Source organism: Oreochromis niloticus, linkage group LG17 (assembly GCF_001858045.2).
Source record: "Oreochromis niloticus isolate F11D_XX linkage group LG17, O_niloticus_UMD_NMBU, whole genome shotgun sequence".
Lineage (NCBI taxonomy): Eukaryota > Metazoa > Chordata > Actinopteri > Cichliformes > Cichlidae > Oreochromis > Oreochromis niloticus.
Window position 1 is genome coordinate 13,265,265 of NC_031981.2, and position 26,194 is coordinate 13,291,458.

General features: G+C 40.6%; 1 protein-coding gene across 1 annotated transcript; it reads left to right on the forward strand.

Moving 5' to 3' along the window:
• The first annotated feature begins 16,000 nt into the window (after nucleotides 1-16,000).
• btg1 (B-cell translocation gene 1, anti-proliferative) lies at nucleotides 16,001-24,688 on the forward strand. The gene is made up of 2 exons (XM_003444944.5): nucleotides 16,001-16,458; nucleotides 20,127-24,688. Exons 1-2 carry the CDS (start codon nucleotides 16,314-16,316, stop codon nucleotides 20,528-20,530), a joined length of 549 nt encoding a protein of 182 aa, XP_003444992.1. The 5' UTR covers nucleotides 16,001-16,313; the 3' UTR covers nucleotides 20,531-24,688.
• Nucleotides 24,689-26,194: the final 1,506 nt, after the last annotated feature.

Sequence of the window (26,194 nt, forward strand, 5' to 3'; positions counted from 1 at the left end):
CAATTTCCTGAGTGCTGCTCACCAACGGCACTCATTTAATTACTGCAGACACAGAGAAGGGAAGTAGGCCCTGTCAGAGCTTTATCCTGGATCAGCATGGTCCTTCACAACTCCTGCTGTCCTGGGGGAAGGTGGTGTGTGTGCATGTGTGTGTTTGTGTGTGAGTGTGCTTGGGGTGCGTGGGAGGTTACCTGTCATATTCTATAGTCTCTATATGTACCTCAGTTGACAACGCGAGATTAGCTTTCTTTGTTGGAGTCCTGAGAGGCCTGGCTGCCATATGTTCAGAATATTTCATAAAAGCCTTTTGAGTCCTCCCTCTCTTTCTCACACACACACACACACACACACACACACACACACACACACACACACAGATGACACTACACTGACTTCAGTTATTTTCCTAAACCTACCCTTACCCTAACCTTTAACAACTCTTAATATTTTATACTATAGGGACTTTTTTTTCCCTCCAACAGAGGAAGTAATTCCTGGCACAGTGTGAAACTGTAACCAGGGCAATACAATTACATAACATGCAAATGCACACAGCTGAACCTGCTTTGTGAGTATTTACTGAAAATATAAATAGCGTACACACAGGAAGTGAAATTTCTCTCAGTGGGTACAGTGGCGTCATGGAGGTCTTGAGTTTCGAGTACTTTGTTTTCCAAATCTGATTTCTACGTGCCTTATATGTTCATGTTATATGCTTTACAAAGACTATTAAAAAGTAATCACCAAGTTGCACTGCCAAGCCTATATGTATATATATATATATATATATATATATATATATATATATATATATATATATATATGTATATATAGGGAGAGAGAGAGAGAGAGAGAGAGAGATATACTGTATATATTCAAGATTCAAGAAGAAGTTTATCATCATATACACTGCAAAACACAAATGGTTACACTGAGCAATGAAATTCTTACTTTGTGAGTTCCACAACTAAATAAACAACTAACTAAATAAAGAATAAACTTAACATACAAACCTGGCATAAAAATTAATAGATGAAGTAAAGCAAGTGTTATGTACACAAGGGTGGGGTGTAGTTAAAACGTGCAAGTAGTTATGTAACACTGTCACCGTGTAAGATATTGAGAATGTGCAAATATTAAATTGTTTATATTGTATGAAGTTGTATTATATTGTATATAAATATTCAAAATTGAAACTTACAGGTTGCAATGGAAATGGAAATGGGTTTTGGTCTTTTTCTGATGATATTTAGAAAATTACTAAATATTGCCAAGCTTGTATTTTACCATTTTAAATATGCCAAATTGTGCAGTGAAAAGTAAGGAGCCGCGTGCCAAAGCCTGATAAGCAGCCATGTCTTGCTAAGAAAACAGAGCTCCTAGTTTGGACAATTCACAAGACAACCATGTCACATGTTCCATCAGCAGCATATGAGTAAATAAAAATATTTTGTCAGGCACCCACTGTAATTAGTACAGACTTTTGATATCATTTAAGTATAGTTCAATACACATGCCAGTATAATTTTCTTTAACCTGATCAAACATCTTTAAGGGCACAGTTTGATTTTAGCTCAAAAATGGTTCACACTTCCTTTCAAACCCGTCTTTTCTAATATAAATAAAAGTCGTGTATATCTGGTATGTTTCTTATAGCTGTTATAAAGCACTGTCTACTCAAGGCTTTGGTTTGTTCAGTTCATTTAAGTGTTACAGACATTGAACTGCTGGGTTAGACTGCAACAAGAAAGCGACCAAGTGTAAGCAAATGTGCCAAGGGGATTGCACAGGGACAAGGTTTTAAAGCTTTTGTTCGGCATTTTCAATCAACTTTTTAGTCTCAGGGGCCACATTGTAATAACGCTGCTTCCCGTTATTGTGCCCGTACGTGATCATGTCATTCCTTCTGTGTGACTTAATTTGTCCTCCCACAGGAATCTTTTCGGTGATTGTTCCTGCATGTTTCAGACCCAGCTTCTCATACTCCTCTCATGTTTATATTGAACCCACACTGAGGATGAGAGCAGGATCTGTGGACATCGCCATGGCAACAGTGGCCGCATGTTGTCCCTTTGAAAACATTAAAATAAAAACACACACACACGCACACAATTTCTGTCCAGTTTTCAAAACATTATAATTACAGCAGCACATAAATTTCAAGCCTCTTGATGTTCAGCTGTGGTGTTTTTTTGTGAGACACCACAGCTGAACACTTTTTTGTGAAGTCTTTAACCAGTCAAGTCAGGGCAAACTCCACTCTGTCAAGTCTCCACATTATCATGTCTTTTAAAAACCCTGAGAAATTAGACAGATTGAAGAAAGTACACTCCCATATCCCCACACACCTCAGAGCTCCTTTTGAGGCAGGCCCCAGATTAAGCATCGCATGTTCTGGCATAACCCTACCAGTATGTCAGCTGTAAACTAACACAAACAAAGCTTTATCTTGGGTTGGAGGTCAGTAACACTACTTTATAAACATCGTACAGTCCACTTACAGCTCAGAGAGGACAGCATAGCAACATTACAATCTTCTTATTGGCCCCATTAGAGTCTAAGATCACATGAATGGAAGTGAAACTTGAGCTGGCTTTATTCTCTTTCTCCACCCACATTCAACCCAGTCATCACACAGACTGATCACCAGTTTGGCAGTTCTTCAACATGACCTGGCATGCCTCCCAACACTGAATCAACTCAAAAGAGTTTTAGTTTACACATGCCAGACTACGATTTGAAGCGTTTGACTCCAAAATAAAACAGCATTGAAGATTTTTACTCCAGAGAGACCCCCCCCCCCAACTTGTCACATACTGATGCTCAGCCAGGGCTCCTTTCCTTAGCATTTTAAATCAGCAGATACACTTTCTGATGTGCAGGGAACTGCTCTACAATACCATTTTGCTGGCTTTTGATGAATAGGAATGAACAAAAGTCCACATTAATAGGTGTGCATACGCCCAAGACCTGAAGCATGAAGATGTAAACTTGAGTCCTATCTGAGGCATCTATTTTAAAAATGTTTCTTTCGTATTTGACTTCTCTTTTTCGGTTTGTGTTTCATTAGGTTTAGACCACAAAATGACTTCAAAGCAAACTTCCACCACCTGCAAGTAGCTTCTTTACCATTATCTGTGTCAGATTGTTCAGACATCGATTTAATCTATCTAAATACTACTGTGGACTTTTTAGTAGACAAAGTTTTTTCATGGTAAAATTGTGTAAATGGGGCACTTTCAATTAACTGTAGTGCACATCATCATAGCAAAAGATAATGTAAAACAAACAATTTGGATCACATTCATTTTCACAAGAATAAGCTGAGTCCGATTTTGGCTACAGAGGACATACTTGTTGGGATTTCATCCAACCATCCCTTCATTTTCCGTTACTTATCCAGATCCAGGTTACAGTCTAGGCAAAATCACCAAGACCACCCTTTCCTTGGTCACCTCCTCCGACTCTTCCTGGAGGACACCAAGGTGTTCTCAAGCCAGCTAGGTCTACCCTGGGGCTTTCTCCTGGTGGAAACGGATGGGACACTTCCCATACAAGGTCCAAAGAAGGAATACTGGCCACATTTTTGAACAACCTCAACTGACTCCTTTCAATGTGGAGGAAAAGCGGATTTAATCCATTCCACGTCCTGAATGACCAGGCTCTCCTCAACCTTTCTCTAAGGCTGAGCCAAGACACCCTTTGGAAGAAATTTATTTTTGCTGCTTGTATCCAAAATCTCATTCTTTCAGTCACTACTAACAGAACTTCTCCACTCGGGGCAGTAACTTGTTTCCAACCTGGAGTGAGAACTCCACCCTTTTCTGGCTGAGAACCATGGCCTCGGACTTGTGCTAAATCTCCTCCAAGTCACTTTCTTAGGAACTTAATTCTGTTGTTGGGAAATGTTGAAAGAAAAAAAATATAGAAAATCTCCAGACCTATTTTTAAAATGCTAGCGTGTGAGGAATGATGCCATGATTGGAATAGTCTCAGACTCACAGTAGGAATACTCGCTTGTGCAACCAATTGATTGGTTGTTATTGACAAGAGGGAAAGCCTTAACAAGCTGGGGCAGGTATTCTCCTCGCTACATTACCTTAGTATATTTACACTGCAAGAGCAGCTGCAAGTCTAGAATAGCTTTTAAAGTTTTAATACCAAATCAGATATATTTTTCCTCATGTAATGTTCAAGCTGACATCTGTGCTTTCATTTCCTTACCTGTCTCATCTGGCTTGTGTCGTTAGGAGGTAGCGCTGTAATCACTAGTATATGGTTTTCCCATTGTTTTTGACATGCACTGGTGGGCACTGGTGTCAACCTTGAAGAGGTCAAATGTGTGCGCAATTGGTTACTGTATATGTACCTTTTTGCACATCTCACTTCATTATTATGATGAATAATTTTTTTTATGCAGAAAGAACAGAAAGAGTCCTGCATAGACAGGTAGTGTACAGCTCTTGCCGATCACGTGGGCAAAACTGACCCTGAGCCCAGCAGAACAGACACTGCATGGAAAATCTAACAAACTATTGAGTCACAGTCAGCTTAGCCAGCTACAACAGCCATATTTGGGTGAGAGCTGTACATTTTGGGCGTAATTGGTCTACATTTATTGCCACACTCGTTGAAACTCTTGTGTCATGAATAGCAGCTCAGAGTGGAATGACAGCTTTCTCGGGCCCAGACTGGATTTGATCCCCAGCTGTTTGAGGCTGTTTAAAGCATGAGTCATGTTGAGGGCTTTAAGTAGCATCGTCACTGACTCTCGCTCATACATGTACACTCTTGCTTTCTCTCTCTTGCTCTCTCTGTCTTTCACTCGTTGTGTTGTGTTGTGTTTGACCGTGGGTGGATACACAGTGCCAGCACTTCCCTCAGGTTGAGACACAGTATGCTGACAGAAGCAGATGATAAAACCCGTATATGCGTCTGTTTGTTCCTTTTTTATCTAGCTTAATGATAAGATTATCATACAGTTTCTGTTGGTCTTTGAATGTGGTCATATAACAGAGAGATATATTCCTTAAATACACAAGACAGTAAAAACATGAACATGGGAGCTCCATATTAACTTATTTTGTCACATATTCCTTTGAGATTTGGGGATTAGGGGATGATTCTGACAAAAAATCTGCAAAGATTATAGAAAAATGCAAAATCTAGATCTTCTGTAAATGGTTGACAAGTTGTGAAATGCCCTTTTGTGTACTCTTTGTTTGTTTTCGTGCCAACAGGTGAGAAGTTGTTTGTGCTGTGATTATATGCTTACTACCAGTAAGTTTACCAGAACCAGCCTGTCTGTGTGCAGAAGGCAAAAATATCACCTACCAGCTCAACTAAAGCCCACTAATTACTCCTCACAGTATACTGTACTTCTCAGCAAGTAAAAATCTCAAACTATTCCCTTAAATCTTTTAACTTGCTGCTGTAGATGTTTTCTGAAAACCCTCTTTATGATAAACTTGAAGTAACCGAAAAACTATTTTAGTCAGTATGCGCAAGAGTAAAATGTGACAACAGTGTAGCTTATTTGAATAAAAATTGTAGAAAGATAGTAAAATAGTTCCTGTGTACGTGTCCATTTCAGCAAAACTAAAAGAAGCTCTGTCCCTTTAACTACTGAGGAATAAATGTTCACCTAGGGAATAATATAATATTAAAGTATGATGAGCTGCAGGAAGCCACAGTTTAATTACACTTAGTGTAATATTCATTGTTTTTAAAGACACTGTCCCAGATAAAGTGAGAAGAACATGTATGTAATATTCATTAAAATGTTACATATTTATACCCCACACAAACCTGTTGCAGTCAGACACTGTGCTATGTGGCCAACTCAATCTGCCTGTGTGGCTGTGTGTGAGTGTTTAATGACTCACCCATAGGGCACTGAAACTTGGTTGTTCCACCAGGGAAAGGAAGTCAGCGAGTGCACGTGACCAGCAACGTGCCGCATCCAAGATTCCACATACACATTTACCAGTCAGCACTTTTTACACTCTACACACACACAACGTATAAATTCACAACCACTAAATTGGGTTATACGTGTTCAGAGGTTCTCATAACTGAGCATGAGTCACAGGCTGTGGTACTAAAAGTCACATCTCGCCAGCATTAAGGTTTACATGTTTATATAGTGTTGAGTGAATGTTCATCAACTAGTGACTTTGCCAGAGTGACCCATCAGATGTGGTGTTGAAGGGTTAGAGGTCGAGTGGGACACTTTCACATATTTTTCACGTGATGTGGAGAAATTATGCTGGGAGTGAGTACTCTGTAGCACTTTTCCCCCCGTTTGGTACTTTTCTACGTGTGCCACATTTTATATGTGTAACATTAGGGTTTGTTATATGGTGCTAAATCTCTCTTAACTATTATAAACAGAAAAATGGAGATGGAAACTTAGCAGTATATTTACTCTTGGCAAACCTCAACCACACAACTTCCTTGTTCTGACTTTACTAGCCAATCAGAAGCCAAGAAGTCCTAGACTTAGCTAAATGAGGAAAACCAACTAGATAGATTCAACACATCACTATTATTGCTTTAAAAATGTGTATGTAAACATGAAAACATGTAATATAAAATAATGTGAACATTAAACATAATTGAAAAAGAACTTACTTTTAACACCAGCAACCACTTATTAGCTAAATTAACCAGGCTGAAACACTCATGCTTTAAAAAAAAAAAAAAAAGCTAATATCATACTGCTAATTTGCGTCAAATGAAAATGCTAACACATTATGCCTAGAGAATGGTTACCATCTGGCAAACACTGGTTGCTAGTGAAAAACGTGTATTTCTCGACCAGCTACGAGTGGTTTCTGGAGGTTAGTGGCAGTCATTAGCATGAAATACGTTTCAAAGACGTGCTGCACCGGAAATCTCCTTTGCTGTGTTCTTTAGCAGGTTGCTGTGGTCACCTGTAGTTTACATGGTATAGACTAGCAAACTACTTGTCAAGCCATAAATACAACTGTGAAAAGTGTGATGCAAAACAGTGACAATGTGAACATTGTCCTTTTCCAGCGCCACGTTAGTAAAGTAAAACGGTGTTTGCAGATAAGTTGGTGTCTGACATTCAAGCTACTGGCGACCGCATCAATCTGCTAGCTCCCTCGCAACCAGTGTCGCTAACTGCTCTTTAGCTCTGTGAGACCCTAAACCGAGACCAGTCAGGTAAAACGGTTTTGTTTTCTCCATCCTTACCTGTGAATTCACAGCAGCGCATGTCTGCAATGCCAGGCCAGTTGCCTCAGTATAACAATTACCACATTTTCGCCTTTAATATTGTGCAATGACTTAAGCTGAAATGCGGTGAAATAAGGTATCATTTACGTATTGCTGCTGGTATGACGCCACTACAGATGAATTTGCTGTCCTTATTCGGAACTGCACTGCATCAGACAAAATTGAGACACGTTATACATGGTGTGCCACCACACAATAAGTATTTATGTAACACGTGATAAATGTGATAGTGGATCTAGATGAAGTTTTTAAAAAGGCACAACATAGAAACCAGTAAGATTAATTATTCTGGGAATGTTTTCACTAAGTTGCAATCCATCAAACAGTGGTGGACTGAATGATATACCAACACTGCCATCATGAAGCAGTGGCGCCAGTATAGCTATAAAGTCGTGTGACAAGATTCTAAAGATATTTAGTTTTTATTGTAGTTATGTAGTTACAGCAGAGACTTTCCAGTGACACATTTTAGGCCAACATGAGATGATCATTTGAGTCCCTGAAGATGTATCATCTGTAGGCCGCTCCTTTAAGGACACCATGTCAGATGTCTGAAATTTGAAGTCTGAAGTTTTGTTAGTTTTTGAATATGACAAAGTATAGATGTGCAGAAATTGCTGTAGCATGAAAGTGTGTGAGTGGGTTGAGTAGACCATTCAGTGGCCATCTTGCAAGCTGGAATTGACTGGTCTCGTCAGGCCCCTCACGCAGTTAAATGTCACTGCTATAAATACACACAGGGAAGCATGCACCCGGATACATAGACAGCTATTTGTGTTTTATATTATTTAAGGGGAGACGTACATATGACTCCTTTCTTCTCTAACTTGATCATCCCAAAAACAAAGAGTCATAGAGCATGAAGAGCTTCATGTACGAGTGGAAAGAGAAAAAGGCTTAATATGGATATAGCTATAATTTAATCCTCCCAATTCAAATCGGAGCATTTTATCTTGCCAAGCTTACGGCATGAATAACTCAGGACATTCTGAGCAGCGAGTGTCCGTCAGAATAATAGATACTGTAAAAAGACTGTATAGTTGGAACCAGAGAACCCCAAATAAATTAAGTGAACACAGATAAACTTAAGCCAATTCAGGGGGAAAAACTATTATACAGGAAAGCAGAGAGGAGAAAAAAGGATTCCTCAGGCATTGAGTGTGCACGTTGCTTCATTTTTGTGAAGTACTCAAGGCCAAGCCAGTCCACAGAACAACACTCCAGTGGTGAAGGAGGCTGGAAGAGCTTCCTGCTTGGATTAACATCAGCACAGAGAGAGAGCAGCAGCAGCAGAGAGAGAGCGAACATCATGGAAACTTTGTGGTTTTCTTCACATGACTCTCTTCCTGGTGACCGAAGATGGAAATGGGAAGGGCGGTGAAATGCTCCAACTTGTTTTGTAGTCACACCCATACACTCACAGTGACATCACTCATGTTTGGAACCTATGTTTGCATTTACTAAGGCATGTCATGTTCTTGCATTTATATTGCACATGCCGTTCTGTGTTGGTGTGTGTTTTTTATGCTTACCTTGGTAATAACTGTGGTGAGAAGTGTGTCCCCTGAGTGCTTTTTTGTGTTCTTTGTCCTCCTCATTTCCCCCCAAAAGTCAAGAAAAAGCTGTTTCAGTGATTTAATAATACTAAAATATTCTTAATTAATTCACTTACTAATTATTTTAACTGATTTTAGCATAAGTAAATTATTTCTTATCTCATTTTACACTTAAATAACATTTTGGAAGCTTTGAAAAGCTAAGAGTGGGATCCCAGTCTTACAAAAAATCTGTTTATTTTTCATTTAAAATCTATCAACTTATCAACCTTTTTATTGTTTACAATTCAGTCATCCTGAACATGAAAAAAAATCCTGGAGAGCCTTTTGTGGAAGAAAATTTATTCAGCTGCTCTTTTGTGTTGCTACACCTTTCTCAAAGGTGTTTTACAGGATTCCAGAGATGCAGCGTACATGGCCAGGTCGTAGTTTTCCCTTTTTTTTTTCCTTTACAAACACTTGTGTGATTTCTACAGCATGCTTTGGATCATTATCATACCCTACAGCCTTGTGCTCACAAGTAAAAATTATAGGATAATGCCAAATGCTAACACTGTGTAACAGTTCAAGTGGAGAGATGTCACAGAGTCCTGACGCAGCGAAATTTGAACTGGATGCCACAACATCTACTTAAAGTTTATTAAAATTAGCTGATTCGATAATGCCACTTAACCACTTATAAACAACTATCATGTTGTAATGCTAAAAACCTGTATGAGCTTGAATAAGAATAAAAATAACTTGAATCATTTACAGCATATAATCTTAACCTCCTGTGTATTTTATGTGCACAGATTTGAAATGTGTACGCTTGGTATGTCAACACCAATCACATCTGCCAGCTGGGTTCAGTTTTAGGATCGATTTAATGCTGTCATTCTGCATCGGATGTTTTACCTTAGCTGCATAATGCTATAGTGATGTGCTTGGGACCTCAAAAACAGCCTCTTAATTCAATGCCAGCGGGGGAGTCTTTTCTATCTAACGAAAGCAGTAGTTTACAAAGTAGTAATTTACGAGCTAGTACTACTACGAATGTTAAAGAGTAGAGAATAAAATAATAACTCTGTGCAAGTTTTAAATAGTGAGAAATAGCAACAGAAAAGTCCAAATAATAAAGCGAACATATCTTTTATAAACGGTTCAGGTTTCAGTTTTTAGTGCAGTGAAGACAAACATGCTAAGTGGTTCAGGTAATGAGAAATCCCATTTTATGGTACAAATGGGTACGCTTGCTGACACTGAAACTGCTCTAAAATGATAAGCTGGATCCTGCCCAAAGAGAGATAACTATCAGTGAATGCTAAGGGGGATGTTTTTCAGATATGTAGATGTGTGTGCTGGGAACGTCAGGGGCATTGTATTGTCTTGAATCATGATGAATAGAGCCTATGTTGGTTTGACTTTTCTTTAACCCGCAGATGTTGGTGTCTCTTGCTGGTCTCTTTACCCTCATGGAAGACCGAACATGTTCATAAACGCCGGGCTGTATTCACTGCTGTAAACGAAGAACGTGTTTGCCCACTCCAGAAAGCAGCAAAGAGCTCTCTCTTCAAATCCCAACCTGACATTCTTTCCTCTACTGTAGTTCACGTGTGGTTTCAAGATAAAAGCCTCCATTCATTACCCTAGCTGAGAACCTAACGACAGGATACCCCACCCTTGTCTGGCAACAAGCAGGGCCATATTTTACCCGGTACTGGTGGCCCACACATGAAAAACAGCCAGTAGTACAAAATGATTTCTGCTGTTTCTGTTTCTTTTTACGTGTGCTGTGTAATCAAAGGGAGCAGGAAAGGTTTGGGGATTTCCAGGTTTAATTATTCTTCCCTAGCTTGCTCTGTTATTGCCATTACTTTCTTTCTCTTTCAACTTTTATCTCCCTGTTGAGGTGACAAAATTCAGCCACACACCCCCACGCTCTCTGTCAGTAATGAGGCACTTTGCCTGTCTACAGATGTTTTTGTGGTGCAGATGTGGACTTTTGCGCTTGCCTGCAAATCTCTTGTTTATGTCACTGTTACTACTACATTCCCAGGGGCAGCTTCTCCCTCGACCAGTGGGGATACAAACCCTTCTTCAGTGGCTACTGAAGTGTGGGATTTGTGAGCGAGAATTATGTGACCTGGACAGCACTGCAGTTAAAGTCACAGGCTATACAAAATATGTATTTTGAGAGTCAAATTAATTGCCTTGAGGTGGCTGTGAAAAGGTTGTTCTTTGTTCTCCCTGAGCATTGTTCCTGCTTTTGGATGAATGCAGATTTCAGTGGTACCATTTAGAAAGAAATTACAAAAAAACAACCACAGAATTTTGTAGAAGTAGTTTAAGAAGTCCATAACTCACATAAAATGTGATATTAAACTTTCATATATAGTTTTCTTTCCTTGTTCAGGACATTAGTTAGTAGTATCCACTTTATCATTGTCACTAAACAAATAACAGTTCTCTAGTTTTTTTTAGCTTTCTGTTTTAGACTTATGAATATTACTGCATAGCAGTGGCTAAATAATTTTTTCAGTTGTTTTCCTTCAGCCTTTGTAAAACAAATTATTATTATTTTTTAAAACAGCACCTTTTGGATGAAACTTCTTTAAAGTCACCTGTATTGCTCGTGGGTTCATTGGCTTTGAAACTAAATCTCAACTCAATGGACACTTTGATTAGGAATGCATTGCTAGTACACAGTTGGACTTCAAAACCACCTTTATTGTTCATGACATAGGTTCAACAAGGTGCTGGCAACATTTTTAGAGATTCTGGTCGATTTTGACATAATATTTTCACCGAGTTGCTGCTCTTTTGTTGGATAAACAACCAACAATCTTCCATTCCACCACATCCCAAAGGTGCTTCATGGACTGAGATCTGGTGACTGTGGAGGCCATTTAAGTGCAGTGAACTCACTATCGCGAAAACAATTCAAGATGATTTGAGCCATGAATGTTATCTCGTCATAAAAGGATGGACATAGTCAGCAACAGTACTCAGGTAGGCTGTGACATTAAAACAGTGGCCAGTTGGCTCTAAAGCTTCTTTTCCACTAGTATGGATGGCTTGGCTCAGTTCAACTCTACTTGATTTCAGTTGTTTTCCATTCCAATTGAGTACCACCTAATGTGCACGGGGTCGTTATAGCAACGCGTCTGAAAATCTGTGACGTCATTTGTATGTGACACAAACAGAACACAACAAAGGAGGACGCTGAGGCGATGGTATACCTGCTGTTCGGTCTATTTCTTTTTATCAGACTCAGGGGCCACGGTATTGGTTTTGTGTAGCCATTTCCCTCATTTCAAGAATCCTATTTTTGATTTTTGTGAAGGAGTCGCTCTAATGACTCATCAAATGGCGCCATTGATTGGCCAATTGTTGGCAAACAGCCTGCTGACTTCACATTTTTGGAACGACTCAGCTTGAAGTGTGCTGTAAGGCCGGATGGAGTCATGTTTTCATATTGTTTAGACCAAATTCTGACCCTACTAACTGAGTGGCAGAAATTAAGACTCATGAGACTAGGCAACTATTTTCCAGTCTTCTATTGTCCAATTTTGGTAAGCCTGTGCTAGCTGAATTCAGTTTCCCATTCTTAGCTGACAGGAGTGGCACCCAGTGTAGTCTAATGCTGCTGTAGCCCATCTGTTTCAAGGTTCAAAGTGTTGTACATTTAGAGATGCTTGTCTACACACTTTGGCTATAACAAGTGGTTATTTCAGTTTCTGTTGCCTTGCTATCAGCTCAGTACAGCTAGAGAACTACTTCTCTCAGGATATTTTGTGTGTTTCAGACCATTCTCGGTAAAACCTAAAGATGGTTTTGTGGGAAATCCCAATAGTTTCTGAAATTTTAGAGCACCGTCTCTGGGACCAACAACCATGCTACAGTCAAAGTCACTTAAATCACCTTTCTTCCAAATTATGATGCTCAGTTTGAACTTCAGCAGGTAAACTTTACAATGTTTATATGCTTAAATGCAATGAGTTTCACTGAATTTGTGTCAACGAGCAGGTGTACACAACAAAGTTGCCAGTGAGTTTTTCTCTACAGTATATTTTTAAATGTTGACCAACTTGTGGGACTAATTCTATCCCTGATCCCTAATACTTTGACGTTATTTTGTCCATATATAGGTGGCATAAAACTCCACCTCAGTGTCACCTCAATGACATGTAAAGAGTGCAGGAGTATGAAAGTAACATAAATAGTCTGTTGCTTACTTGAGAGAAAAAATAAATATAGGCATTGCGGGAAATGAAATTCTAACCCTAAGTGTAATAAATAGCTTACAGGTGTAAAACAGTGGTTTGTATCTGTTTATATCTCTAAATCAGAAATAGCCAGGTCTTCTGTAGCGTTCTGGAACTCTCCACTTTTTCACAAGATAGCAAGTTAGTGTGTGGGTGAAACGCTACTGACAAGTGCTATGTGGTAAGAGAAGGGGGTTTACTCATGTATGAATTTGTATGTGACTTTCAGGATTCCCCTGCGCTCTGTGGCCTTTAGATAAAATGACCAGGAACTGAGACAGTTTTGGGACATTTGTTATTATGTGGTCAGTCAGTGGGGAGACTTTTAAGTTTAAATGTCAAATATCACCACTGTTACACAGAATTTCAAAAAAAAAAAAAAAAAAAAAAAAGCAAAGCAAAAGTTCATGAGAAAGGGTTAAAATGTATAATTTCACATACATATATTAACCTAAATTAACATAACATAAAATTAACTGCAGAATTTTCATCATTCTCGACAAGAATGTAACTGTACTTTTGAGTCTGGTGAAAATATATTTATTATATAATATATGCAGCAATGGTGTGAATGTAGTCAGATTTAAGGTAAATGTGATTAAGTGTACTATCAGAATCAGAATACTTTAATAATCCCTAAGGAAATTATGTAATCAACATATTTATGTATCAAGATTGTTGAGTAGCCCAATAATTGACAGCAGCTTCATGGAACCCTTCAACTCTCTAGATAGATAGATAGATAGATAGATAGATAGATGCTCTCAGATATTTGTATTTTTCAGGGTATTGCATTGAAGTCAGAAATGCCAGCCTCATGACAACACCAACTGGCAGCTTGATAAAAGGTATCTAGCTAGTTTCACACTTGAACTCATTAACAGTATTAACAGAGAATTACTTTACCCACAATGCATTCTCATTACTGAAAGTACTCCATTTGGTTTAGGTTGGAGTTCTGCCTGGGTAGAGCCTGCAGGAAACAGGACACATCCACTGGCTCGGTTCACTGAACTTTTGTCTGTGCTGATCTCACGTGTACTCTGTTGGACATCAGGCAGACTCTGTACTAGAAAGCTGGCAGGACAAGACCGTTTAATGCCTGATCTGTTGCCACCTGCATCAGGTAATGTCAGAATTAGGGCTGCAGTGTGTGTGTCACAACAACTTTACACTGATGTGTGTGCTCTAGGCAAACGTGCATAGACACACGTCTACATTTTGTGTGCCTTTGGGTCACTTGTTGAACCAGTCAGCAAAGCTTGGTCTGTCTGATTGCATCATGATTGGGAAGCTCAGCGGGTCATCGGGAGCGAGTTTGAGACAAACAAACAATAACACCCTGTACTTTTCCACTGATTTTAATAAGCAGGTAAAGGAGTGGTCTTTGAAAAGAGATCTAGAGCAATCTTGCCTCCTGTGTGTTTGTCACACAAGATTTGAATTTTCAGTTGATTGAGGCTTCCTGTTTCTTGTGTGTACAAACACTCTTAGGCCTGCTCAGCCACACACACTGGTGTATTGTTGTGATATAGTGGGGAATGTAAACAGTTCTCTCTTATACACACACCTGCCTATTCTGTCTACGTTTATTTGACGTAAACAGAAGGACACAACCCTTAAATAGTAGTTCTGACATTTACTTTCTGTAGTACAAAGCTTCACGACAAAGCAGAGATTGTTGTTTTTAAATGCACACTCCTTTTAAAATAGTCATATTTTATGTTGAAGTCAATTCTTGACCCTTATTTTTTTATTACAGTGATAGAATGACTATGTATTCTAGATGCGGGCATATGTTAAAAGAGAAAATCGGAAACTTCAAATATGTTTTTGGCTTCTGGGGACGAATGTGGTTAATTTCATATAACCTCTAGTATTAATTAGTCTTTCTGGGATGCATAAAGTGGAAAAATAAAGTCTGTTGGACTGTTTTAGAAGAAAAAATAGTTAATAAATTTGCAGTTGTTTTCAGTGCCGGGAACAAAGCTGTCATTTTTGTAAGTTAGTTTGAAAATGCTGTCATTTTTTTAACCAACTAGAATTTTCTTTCAATTTAAAATTAGCTGACTGTATTTTTAACTTTTTGATGTGTGATTGTTTCTATGGGTGCATTTACTAAACAAGAACCAGCAGAGGGCTGGGATGAAAGAGTTAACTGAGACTCGGGGGGTTGACATGAAAGAAACGTACACAGCTCAGCTGCTGGGCATGTTAAGCTCCTCTAGGCCACTGTGACGACCTGTTGGAACAGATATGCGCATGGTGAATGGGATACTGCAACAAAGAAACCATCGCACTCACGTGTAAAAAGTGACTGTAAATTCAAGACCGCTCATTTAACAATAAAAGTCGTCAAAAGCGGACTTTTCCCCCAGTTGGTTAAAACCAACTGGGGGTTTTTAGAACACGTTTATTTTGAATAGTACAGAGAAACTGAATCCCAGATTATCGTGTACTGTTTATTTCTTCTTTATGCTATATGTGTGCGTAAAGAAGAAACAACAGAAGCGGGCATAAAAAGGAAATAAAGCAAAGAATAAAAACAACAAAAATGGTTCGTCAACACGAAATGTGGCCGCGCGGACTTGCAGTAATTTCAAACATCTATTAGTTCTGTTTTAAATTCTGACATAAATATATGAGCTCACGTCCTCGAGCAGGATTGTGTGAGTTTGGATTGTTTTTCGTCGTTTGTGCTTTTGTTTCCCTTTTTTTGTCCCTCCCCCCAACTTCCCGAATTTCCAACAGGGACTGAACGCAACACGGTTTTACGCCGTGTACCTCTATTTTCAGAACGGTGACGTGAAGGCTCATACACTCCTCCTATATGTGGCTCGTCAGGCCGTGGCAGGCCCTGGGATTGGTGAGATGCAGTTGCTGTAGCAGCTTGTGACGGAGCTGTGAGGAGGAGGGAGGGAGCCATATAAAGGCGCACTCACAGGCTCCGGGACCTTCACTCTGGAGGAGGAAAGCGATTGTGTGGGTTGGTTAACGTTTCACCAAGGGACCTCCAACCCCCTGTATTTACCAACAACAGGCGTCTATTTCCCAACACTGTACCGTCCTAGCACACGGACTCTCTAGTGAGAAATCCCCTCTACCTCGACTAATAAATGCCAAGAGAAACAACCCAAGCGCCCAGAGATAAGGATCGCTGCTCCGAATTTGACAGAAAGACTACACAGTCGGACAAACAGAGGAAAAAACAACAAAAGCGCACGCATCGTCGCCGTTGCCTTTCTCAATGCATACCCTTTGTGCCCGGGGAACGATGAAACCAGAGATCAACGCCGCCGTCGGATTTCTGTCGAGATTTCTGAGGGTAAAAGGACACGTAAACGATCGACAGGTCCAAACGTTCAGCCAAAGCTTACAGGACATTTTGGCAGGTAAGGAAACACGCAAGAAAAAAAATCCACTTCCGTTCACAAAACCCCCTTTAGACTTCTAATATATCATCCCACACATCGACTTTGGGGTTTGTTTCACGGATCGGTGGTTAACTTTGAGTTCTAATAGATTTGAGAATGATTCAGAAGAAGCCTTTCTTTGTTCTCCTAAGTATCACTTTCAGCGCTACCATAGCGCACCGCTAATTGCGCACATCGGAGAGAGGAAAACGCACTGGATGATCCAAGGCGATTTGTCGCCAGTTTTCGTCGACGCAAATGAATATTTCGAAGTAAAAATAATGTTAAAAAAAATACGATTTGGTTAAAGTTTAATGTGTGTGCTGTTTTTAGCTTGAAGGGTGGGGGTGGGGAGAGAGAGAGGGACGCTCGACTGGCTTGAACAAGGAAGTGCGCCTCTGAGTCGCCCGATAGAGCGCACAGAGAATAGAGCAAAAACATCCCCCAGTGAGACGACACAGGCTGCTCGATTACGTAATGCTAAGAACGAAATGGGTTAATAATGAAAGACTGCCAGTGTTAAGACCACACTTTATTAGCTGTTTGGCACTGCGCACACGACCTTTTGATATTTAGCACCCTTAATTTGCATTTGTTTATCTGCTTTGTGTTACATTTGGAAGGTTGTTGATTTGCTCCACAACATATGTCACTCTTTTTGGTATTACCATGCGGTTAAAAGATGAGGTCATATTTTACCACGTCTCACATTTATTTCATTAGTGTTCCCACAGTCCACTTAATATGTATATGTAAAGAATGGAGAGTAGACGGGGAGAAAACAGTGCTTTTACTTTTCAGGAAATGAAGCCTTAGTTGTGTACACCCAGGCTTAGTTTGACTTTTACTGAGTTTTATAGCAGATGTTGCAGAACAGTACAGCTCAGGGATTGTCTCATTTTTTGCTGTAAACGCATTCCTCTCTCGGGGCTCTTAAAGCTCCTATACATCTGTCTAATTCCATCCACATGCAACAGCAGATGACCTACATTTTCCTATATAAGAGTCTCTCACAAAAAATAGCTAAACCACTAAATGGTTGCAGGATCCTGTCCATATGGAGCAAGTTAGGCTATTTATTTCTATTTAGAATAGATTGCAAAGATTTCCATCTTTGAATCACGACCAAAAAGTCACCATTTGGACCTGCTGATATCTGAAAATGGTTCCAGGGGGTTTTATTTATCAATTACACAGTTGGAGGGATGAACAGTGCGGTACAGTGTGTGGGTAGAGCAAATTATGAGTTAAGCATTTGCACAAAATGCCAGTGAGCAGTCAGTTGAGGGGGGTTGGCGTATGTAAACAGACAAAAGTTGGAGTCTGCTGTGAGGCCTGTGTGGGGGGAGGGGAGATGTTTTGGTGGGCCCCTAGAGGCAGACGTTGAAGACGGAAAGGCAAAATGGAGGGGAAATCTACTGGAACAGCCTATATTTAGTGATCACAAACATCAATTAGAACAAACAGTGTAAATTATAAGCTTTGTATTGCTGCAAATGCAACACTGATTGGCTTTATTTTCTAAAAGAAAAATAAATTGGCTCCACCGTGTCCAGTTTTGTTTTTTGTTTTCTTGGATGAGGAAAATATGTGAAAACGAGAGTGTGTGGTAGTACCCTGTGGGCCTCGCTGCTGCTAAAATAGGGCAGCCGGAGCTCTTTTGTGCTTTGAATCCTCACAGTTACTGTTGTGTCTGCATGCTGAAAAGCAGAGTTCCTCGCTCCTCCTGTTTGTGCTGAGCAAAGGGAAGTGAGGAAATGAGTCCCAAAGGCCCGATTGCAACCACAGAGATTGTGTAATTGTAGAAGGCAAGGTTCTTGGTTTGTCTAAAAAGTAACAGACAAGGTTCTCAAATGGAAACTACCCAACGGTCCAAAACGGAATCATGTTCAAGGTCAGCTACAATGAGTAAACAACCCTCTTTGGTTAAACTCTTTAGGTTAAGCGCACACTCGTCTGCTTACTTTTCCATTCCCCCCCCCCTCTCTCTCTCCACCTCCTCCTCCCATGTGCCCTCGTTTTTAAGAATAGGCCATGCTGAGCTGATCATTTCCCAGCTGCTCTGGGGTAGGTAGCTGCCTTTGTGGCTCCGTCTGAGGCTGAAAGCTCATCAAGCCTCTTGTGCTCTTTCACGAGTGCCAGCCCCTCTTATTAGCTCGGCAGTATACAGACCCCTGTGATAAGGCACAGGAGGAGGGTGGGGAGGAAGGGAGGGGTTGTTATTATCCTGGTGGGTGCATACAGGTGGCCTCCGGGCCCCAGACTGAATGCTGACCCACTTCCTTTAGCCTGTTTTTCATTGGCTACAATGAAGTTACCATCAATGGGAATTCAATATGGATGAGCCTTGTCAGGGTAAATGGTGGGTAGGTGTGTATCTTAAAGTGAGAGGTTTGTAAATAAAAGGCTTGGAACAAAAGGGGTTTGAAAGTGTCCTGCTATCATAGGAGAAAGATGACAGGCTTTTTTATGAGCTAAAAGTGAAGTTACGAGAAAAATATGGGCCACGTTTAACATTTACACAAACTCAAGTCAAACACTTAACTGTCTGATTGGCTACTCATCATGTTGCGCAGTAATATGACCCATACTGAGAGTAGCGTCACTGTGAATCACTAGTTTCAACGCACATCTGAAACTTCCACATAGATGGACGGATTAAAAACAAAAAAAAAAAAAAAAGGGAACCGTTTCCCTTTAAGAGGCGGAGCTGCCCCAGATGGCTGGCTGGGACACTTTTGGTGTTTTTGTTCAGCCAGTCATGGGAGACTTTGACAGTGAGGAAGGCCAGGGGAGGGATTGTGCAATTCAGTGGCAGCCTTTTTTGTCACGTAGGCCTGTTTATGGCTGGTTATGAGGCCTGTAACAGGTGATGGTGTTTTTCCTTTCTTTTTGCTGGAGCGTTCAATAACTCCGTATTTCTGTGCGTCTAGGTACACTTTGTGAATTGGCTGCGCTCTAGGCTAAATGTGACATTTGTAGGAACACCTACACAAACATTCTGTAGTTCCCTGAGAATAAAATGCACTTATCAACTGTATTAAATAATTTTTATTTCTGTGCAGAAAAAGATTTGTCTAAACCAGTAACAGGTTTCAGTAAATGCTTTTTTGCGTAATAATGTATTTGACTTACTTTGACAGCACCAATTGCATCTCATTTATAAACATTTAAGTTGCCTCCTGGCTTAAACGCATAGCACAAGATTAAGATATACTATTCTTAATTAAGTGTCTCTGTTCTCGTTTACAATACGGAGATCCAACAAAAAGTGCTGAACAAAATGTTTTGTTTGATATTAGGTTTGATCAAGACTTGGAGAATATTAAGCATATCATTTATCATCAAATTGCTTTGTTGTTTTCATTTTATGATGCCCTTTTTTACAGTCTTATTAAATCATCTGGGCTTATCTGATACAAAGTACAGTCTGTCTGCTTTCTCTTTAACCTTTGGTAACCTCCAGTTTACTGCAGATCTCTGGCTCCTGTATTATCTTACATTACTACGCCTTTATTTTTTTCCTTCTTTGCTTATGTCATGATCTTGCCCTCTTGACGTGTTAGTACAAGGTTCTGGTTTTTGTTTTTTTGTTTTTTCCAGAGCTAAACATTTTCTCCACCTTGTCTCTCTTTGTTTCCCTGCAGAGCAATATAAGCACCACTGGTTTCCAGACAGGCCCTGCAAGGGCTCAGGTTACCGCTGCATTCGCATCAACCACAAGATGGATCCCCTGGTGTGGCAGGCAGGCCAGCGCATCGGTCTGACCATCCAGCAACTCTACCTGCTGCTGCCCAGTGAGCTCACGCTCTGGGTGGACCCCTTCGAGGTTTCCTACCGCATTGGCGAAGATGGATCCATCTGCGTCCTGTATGAGTCGCAGCCTGGCCCGGGAGGAATGCCAGCGACAGCCACCACCAGCTCCCCCTCAGGAAACAGCGGGGCAGTGAACCCTATGGTGGACAGTCACATCAGCTGCAAGGAGGAACTGATGGTGCTGGGAAGAACCAGTCCCTCCAAAGGCTACAATATGATGACTGTGTCTAGTTAAAGCGGCACATAGTCACCCAGGCCTACTTTTGTTCAGGGTCACGCCATGGCTGGTCATTTGGCTAGACCAGGGTGAGCCTTTTTAAAGCTAAGAATATGAAATGAAATAGTGAAAGAAGGAAAAAAAAAAAAAAAGAAAAAACAAAAACAAACAAAAAAGAAAACAGAGGATGTGGCCTATCGTCCAGGTGATGGAAACCTTGTAGGTTTGCTATTTTCTACCCTCTCTCCCCATTATCATCTGTTCTGTTGTGTCATTGGATGAGCTGGGCACTCCATTTTTTAGGAGAGGCTTTGTGGAAATGGAACTGTTGGGGCAGCTAAACTAACAAACCAACCGACCAGGAACACCCATGGAAACTGGCTCCGCCTACCCCTGCACTCTCAACTGTAAGATCGGCTCTGTGTCCGAGGGGGCTATCAGCATTGACTTTGCACTTATTTGTGGTTACTATGGGTACATGTTCAACACACCACTGCAGAAACAGCAGTCCAAATTACATGGATACTTTTTTTCTTCGTTAAGAACTACCCCCGAATCAGAAAATTCAAAACTTTTTTTCCCCAGTTTGCTGTTTTTCATTTATTTTGCTTCCTGGGTGGGGAGGAAATTGAGGTTGAGACTGTGCCCAGTGAAATCCAAGCTCAAGGTAAAGAAACTCCCAATGAGAGCATCTCTATTTTCTATAAAAACCCTTTTTTGGACCACAGGGAATATATTTTCTTTATCTTTTAGCCATTGGATAAAAAAAAAAGAAAAAAAAAAAGGGGCTTACGGTCTTAACTTCTCTTCCTCCCCCTTCTACTCGCGGCAGCAAGTTTAAAGAAAGCATTCATCCCAACCTTCTCCCCGGCCTTTATGTAAGTGCAAGTGGAATGTGTTGTGACACCTGTTACCTATGGATACCAGCGTGTCCCGTTACACCGTCGCCCTCCTGTCACCCATGTTGGTGTAGCTTTCTGAGGGAAGGAAAGGCGATCCGTTTACCTTCCTCTTCCCTCTGGGTAATGAATGTTGTTGAAATTCACAATCAAGTCCCTGTGTTGTTTAATTTAGCCCCCTTTTTCCTTCACCATTTCTCCTGCATTACCAAAACTCAATGTGTAGCATGGGGGTGGGGGGGGTCTTTTTAGCCAAATTTTGGTCTTGTGGCCCAGTTAGAATTAACATTGAATGCACTTTGACGTGAGATTGTGTGGGATGTGCACCTTTTGGAGAAAATCGCCTGCATTCCATCCATTCAAATGTCATCTTTTGTCACCGTTCTTACTGCCCTGCCCATTTTTAGCCGTTTGATGATACTGTAGCTCCCAATGTCGCCATGGACTGATGTCTGGTCACGTGGGGAGTGTGCAACAATGGATTTCAAAACCTTTTAACACTGTATTTGTGAACATTTCAGAGCTGTTTTGTTTTGTTTTTTAATATAAGTGGAGAGTATTCTGGGTGGTATGTTAAAAACATTCTGTTATCCATTCATATGGCACTGTTGATTCTGGCACGATGCAAAGCTACCCCCACCCTCCCTCCCTGCACACCACCTCTGACATGCACAGATGGTGATTTATGTTGCTGATTTTAAAAAAAGAAGAAAAAAAAAAGAATTGCCTGAAAGGTCTGACCTAAGTGATGACTGTGTGACACTTTGGCCAAAGGGAGGTCTGGAGCATCAAGTGTTCAGAGATTAATTTTAACTTGAATTGGGGGGGGAAAAGTAAAAAAACAACAAAAAAAAAATCAGGCCTTGTCAGACTTCTATTTCCATTAATTGTTTCAAAGGTCTTGTAAAAGAGAGAGAGAGATACTTTTTTTTTTTTTTTTTTTTGGAGGGGGAATTGGAGGTGCACTGCCTTATGGAGACCTCATTGTCAAGTATTTTGAGCCATTTGTGATGTTAACTAATGCCAGGCTTACGAGAGCCAACCTGGTGCATTGTGCTGCCCGGACCCTCGCCGGAGGTGTCCCCTTTCCAGCCTGGCAGCTTCAACTGCCCCCAACCGTCCTGGTGTCAGGGTTAGAGTGCCTCAAGTACCACATATCACCCCCTTAAGCTCAGACCTCCTGTTTAGCCAAGAGCAGGCCAGCATGCTGCTAGCTGACCCCCTGTGGATGCAGGTAGACTTAATGTGACACATATCATCATCCATCACCGTAGGGAGCTGGGTAAGGAAGGCAGGCGTGGGGAGCTGGTGTGAGAGAGGCGGGGGCCAGGGCCGGACTCCTTTGTCCAGGGCAGCTAAAATCCCTCCAGCCCCCTCCCTCTCAGACATGTTCAACATCCCCCAGCCTGACCAGAACCCTTCGACCCTCCCTCAGCAGTGATGGATAACCAGCACACGCGCTTGGCGTGCTCAAGCTGCACTTAAGGGGGTGGGCTAGTGGGAGACAAGGAAACATGGATCGAAGATGAAGAATTGAGGGTACTAAGGCCATTGTTTTTTTGTTTTCATCTCACTGGATCGCGCTGCACTTAATTACTGAGTTTGCGTAGCAACTTTGTTTACATGCATATGAAAGGATGTTGTGGCTGTCTGGTGTACCCCCACTTCACTCCCGGTTCTGGGGTTGAATGGGTAACAGGATGATGGAACAGATGCTAGAACGGCTACGGGTGTTGCTCAGGCCTTAGCCACTGGCCAAATCTGTCACGGCAGGCTGGTTCGCCGCTCATCACCAGACCTATGGGTGTTTAAGCTCCCCTAAGCTTGAGAGGATCATGGGTAATATAGCTATAGCCTTTGACGCACTGCAACCCCCCCTAACCCCCCTGCACCCTGTTCTCTGCTGATACTCCCTTCAGCAATCTGTGAAAAGCAGTTATTCCATGTTGGGCAGATGGAGGAGAGCTTGTTGGGCTGAGAGCCCAGCGCTTTGGTTTCCATGGTGGACACCAGTTTTAAAATCATGCTGCTCCATTAAAGCTTTTTAATGTCACGTGAGATGTTTTGAGATTGGTCTATATTTCAGACGAGAGATGATCATCTCGTCTCACTGCTTTTGATGTATTTTATGGTCGCACTGCTAGATTTTCCTCATCTTTCCACTCATATCCATTTTGCCCTCTTCATCCTCTTTTTTTAAGAGGAGTTTTAGTCTGGTGATCTAACCCAGTTTTAACAGAATTGAATTCTTCTGGGGCTTCGAAAAATTAAAATAGAATAAAACCCAAATTCCCCTTGGACACCTTTTCGACTTTGCTACTACCACCTGAAATGGTTTAAAGTCCTCAGTAATGTTAACTATTTAAATGGCATCCATTCAGCTTGTGCGCACTTAGATTACAAAAATTGTTGTGAGAGTGCTTTGAGTAGTCAGAGGTAAAATAGCACATAAATGCACTAAATGTTGAAGTTGTGTGACATTTTTTTGAGACGCGAGGAGTCTCTCCTGGAATGTATTGCCAAACTCAGGCCTCGGACATTCAATAAATACTCTTATGGAAACGTTGTGCATGTTAAGATATGAAACAGGAAGGGAACAGCAGTTTCGTTGTTGTTGTTGTCAATACTGTCATCGATTAGTTGAATTATTGCCACTTTCACATTTGAGGTGTTTTACATATTGTAGAATGTATTGTAACTGTACAACAAATGGTAGAGTACATAACATTACACATGGGAAGTGCCAATAATTTCTATGCTGAGGTGTTTTGTTTCCTTTTTGTTTTTCAGACGTATTCCTTTTTTGTATTTCATCTTTTAACATGGATAATGCTTTTTCGTAAGTGAAGCCATTTGTGATGGGAGTGTTGGCAAGGACCAAAGTTGTTCTGGTAAAATTATTAGTTTCCATGATCTGTGACTGTAGACGTATCCTTTGGTTTTTTTTTTTCTTTGTTTTGTTTTGTTTTTCTTTTTCCTTTTTTTCTCGTTCATTCTTCTCTGTTTTTTCCCTTTTTTTTTTCTATTTACGTATAAAACAAGAAAATAAACAAAAAAAATCCGAGCTTACCCAAGAAGAAAAGCTGTATCTTGTGATTTAATGTCAGTACATCTTTATCGTGTTCAGTTTATTTTTCCTTGGGTATGTTGTGATGAACTGCTGTAAATTTGTACAGTTCATGTAAATTGATTGTGCGGAAGTTGTACAGATTTCTATATTTTGGAAGAAAAGTTTTTTTTTCTCTGTAATAAAAGATTTCCTATCTTGGCATCATAATTCCCTTTGAATTGTGTCATCATTTACTTCTGTACTCACTGATGGCTTTACATTTCAAAATGGGGACGGGGGCGGTGAAGACATATTAATACAGACGTTAATCAATAAAATAAAAGCTTCTACGAGACTGAATGAAGCAGGAGCAATACAAACTAAGCTCTGATGCCGTGGCTTCGCTCAAGCCAGATTGGTAGTTGACCTACAATGCTTTAAAGACTGAGCCATCTGTGCCAAGAGGACTGGAGAGAAGAGATCAAGTCAGCAATTCTCTTGCCTCACTAACGGTTCTGTCTCGGGACCGTGAGCTGCACTTTGTATAAAGACATTTCAGCTCACTGATTTTAAAAACATGAAAAGCCACAATTCAGCTTTAATCAATTGGGCTCATTTGGTGCCACAGTTTAATGTTTTAACTGTTGTGCAACATATAAACATGGAAAATTGAGAAAAGCTGGGTGGCTTTGAGTAATGTTGCAGTGCTTCGTTAGGAGCACGACTAAGGCCTGTTTCCTGTGCTGATCAATTAATGTTCATGCACATATTTTTCAGGCATTTGGAATAAAACCCATCATTCCATTTTCTGCCTAAAAGGAACTGCCTGTGCTTCCACCTCGGAAATGACAAGATGCAACAGATGTTACCGTTAGGGATCACTGGAAAAAACGGCAAACTGACACTGCACCAATAATCACAATACTACTGCACCCAAAACAGCTGACTCTGCGAAACCCTGAGTTTAGATTAAGACTGCAATCCTTTTCAACGCTGAATCCCCCAGGTTGCTTAGCAGCAGGCGGAGAAAGAAAAACATGTGGCTTATTTTGACACAAAGGAGGGAACTAGAAGAGCGGGTTTAGCAAGAGGCGAGGACACAAGAGAGGAAAGGTGACTGGGCTTGTGTTACTTCTAGCACAAGGCCTCAACAGCCGGAGAGCCGGGAGTGATATTCGAAATCATTGGGCAACGTTAAGAAGAAAAAGTTCAGTTATATTCAGGAACAGTTGTTTTTTTCACATATTATCTGATCTAAACAGGTCAAAGATTCCCAGGGCGTGCCTATCTATAAGGCCCAGAGTTGTTTGTTTTGCAGGGTTGAAGTGAAAAAGAGGACATTGAACTTGAACGGTAAGACACAGAGCACAAGTGATTCAGATTTATCGGGATTTTGCAATGCTCCCTGGGCAAGGTTTCGCAATGACTCATTTGAGCAAGCTGTTTTGAGACATTTTTCATCCTTGAAAACAAAAAAAAAACAAGAAGTAGATTAGAGAAGCAGTGTTTGTCTGGAAATTATATTATAGTCTCATGGATGATATAAATTTGACAGCTAGAATATAACAGCCAATTTTAAACATTCAGTTAAAATGTTGATATAATTCACTTATGTGGAGCAAATTATGAAAATGAAGTTTTTTTTAAAAACCGTATGTAAATTTAGAGATTTAATTCATGAACACTGTTATTCACTTTGCTCAAACTCTATTGCATCTTATGTCAGAATATCAT

What these genes read in the sequence shown, in the direction of transcription:
- btg1 (XM_003444944.5), top strand. Translation starts at nt 16,314, where the DNA reads ATGCATACCCTTTGTGCCCGGGGAACGATGAAACCAGAGATCAACGCC. An exon ending in CTTACAGGACATTTTGGCAG is followed by an intron (nt 16,459 to 20,126) that starts GTAAGGAAACAC and finishes GTTTCCCTGCAG; the next exon opens with AGCAATATAAGCACCACTGG.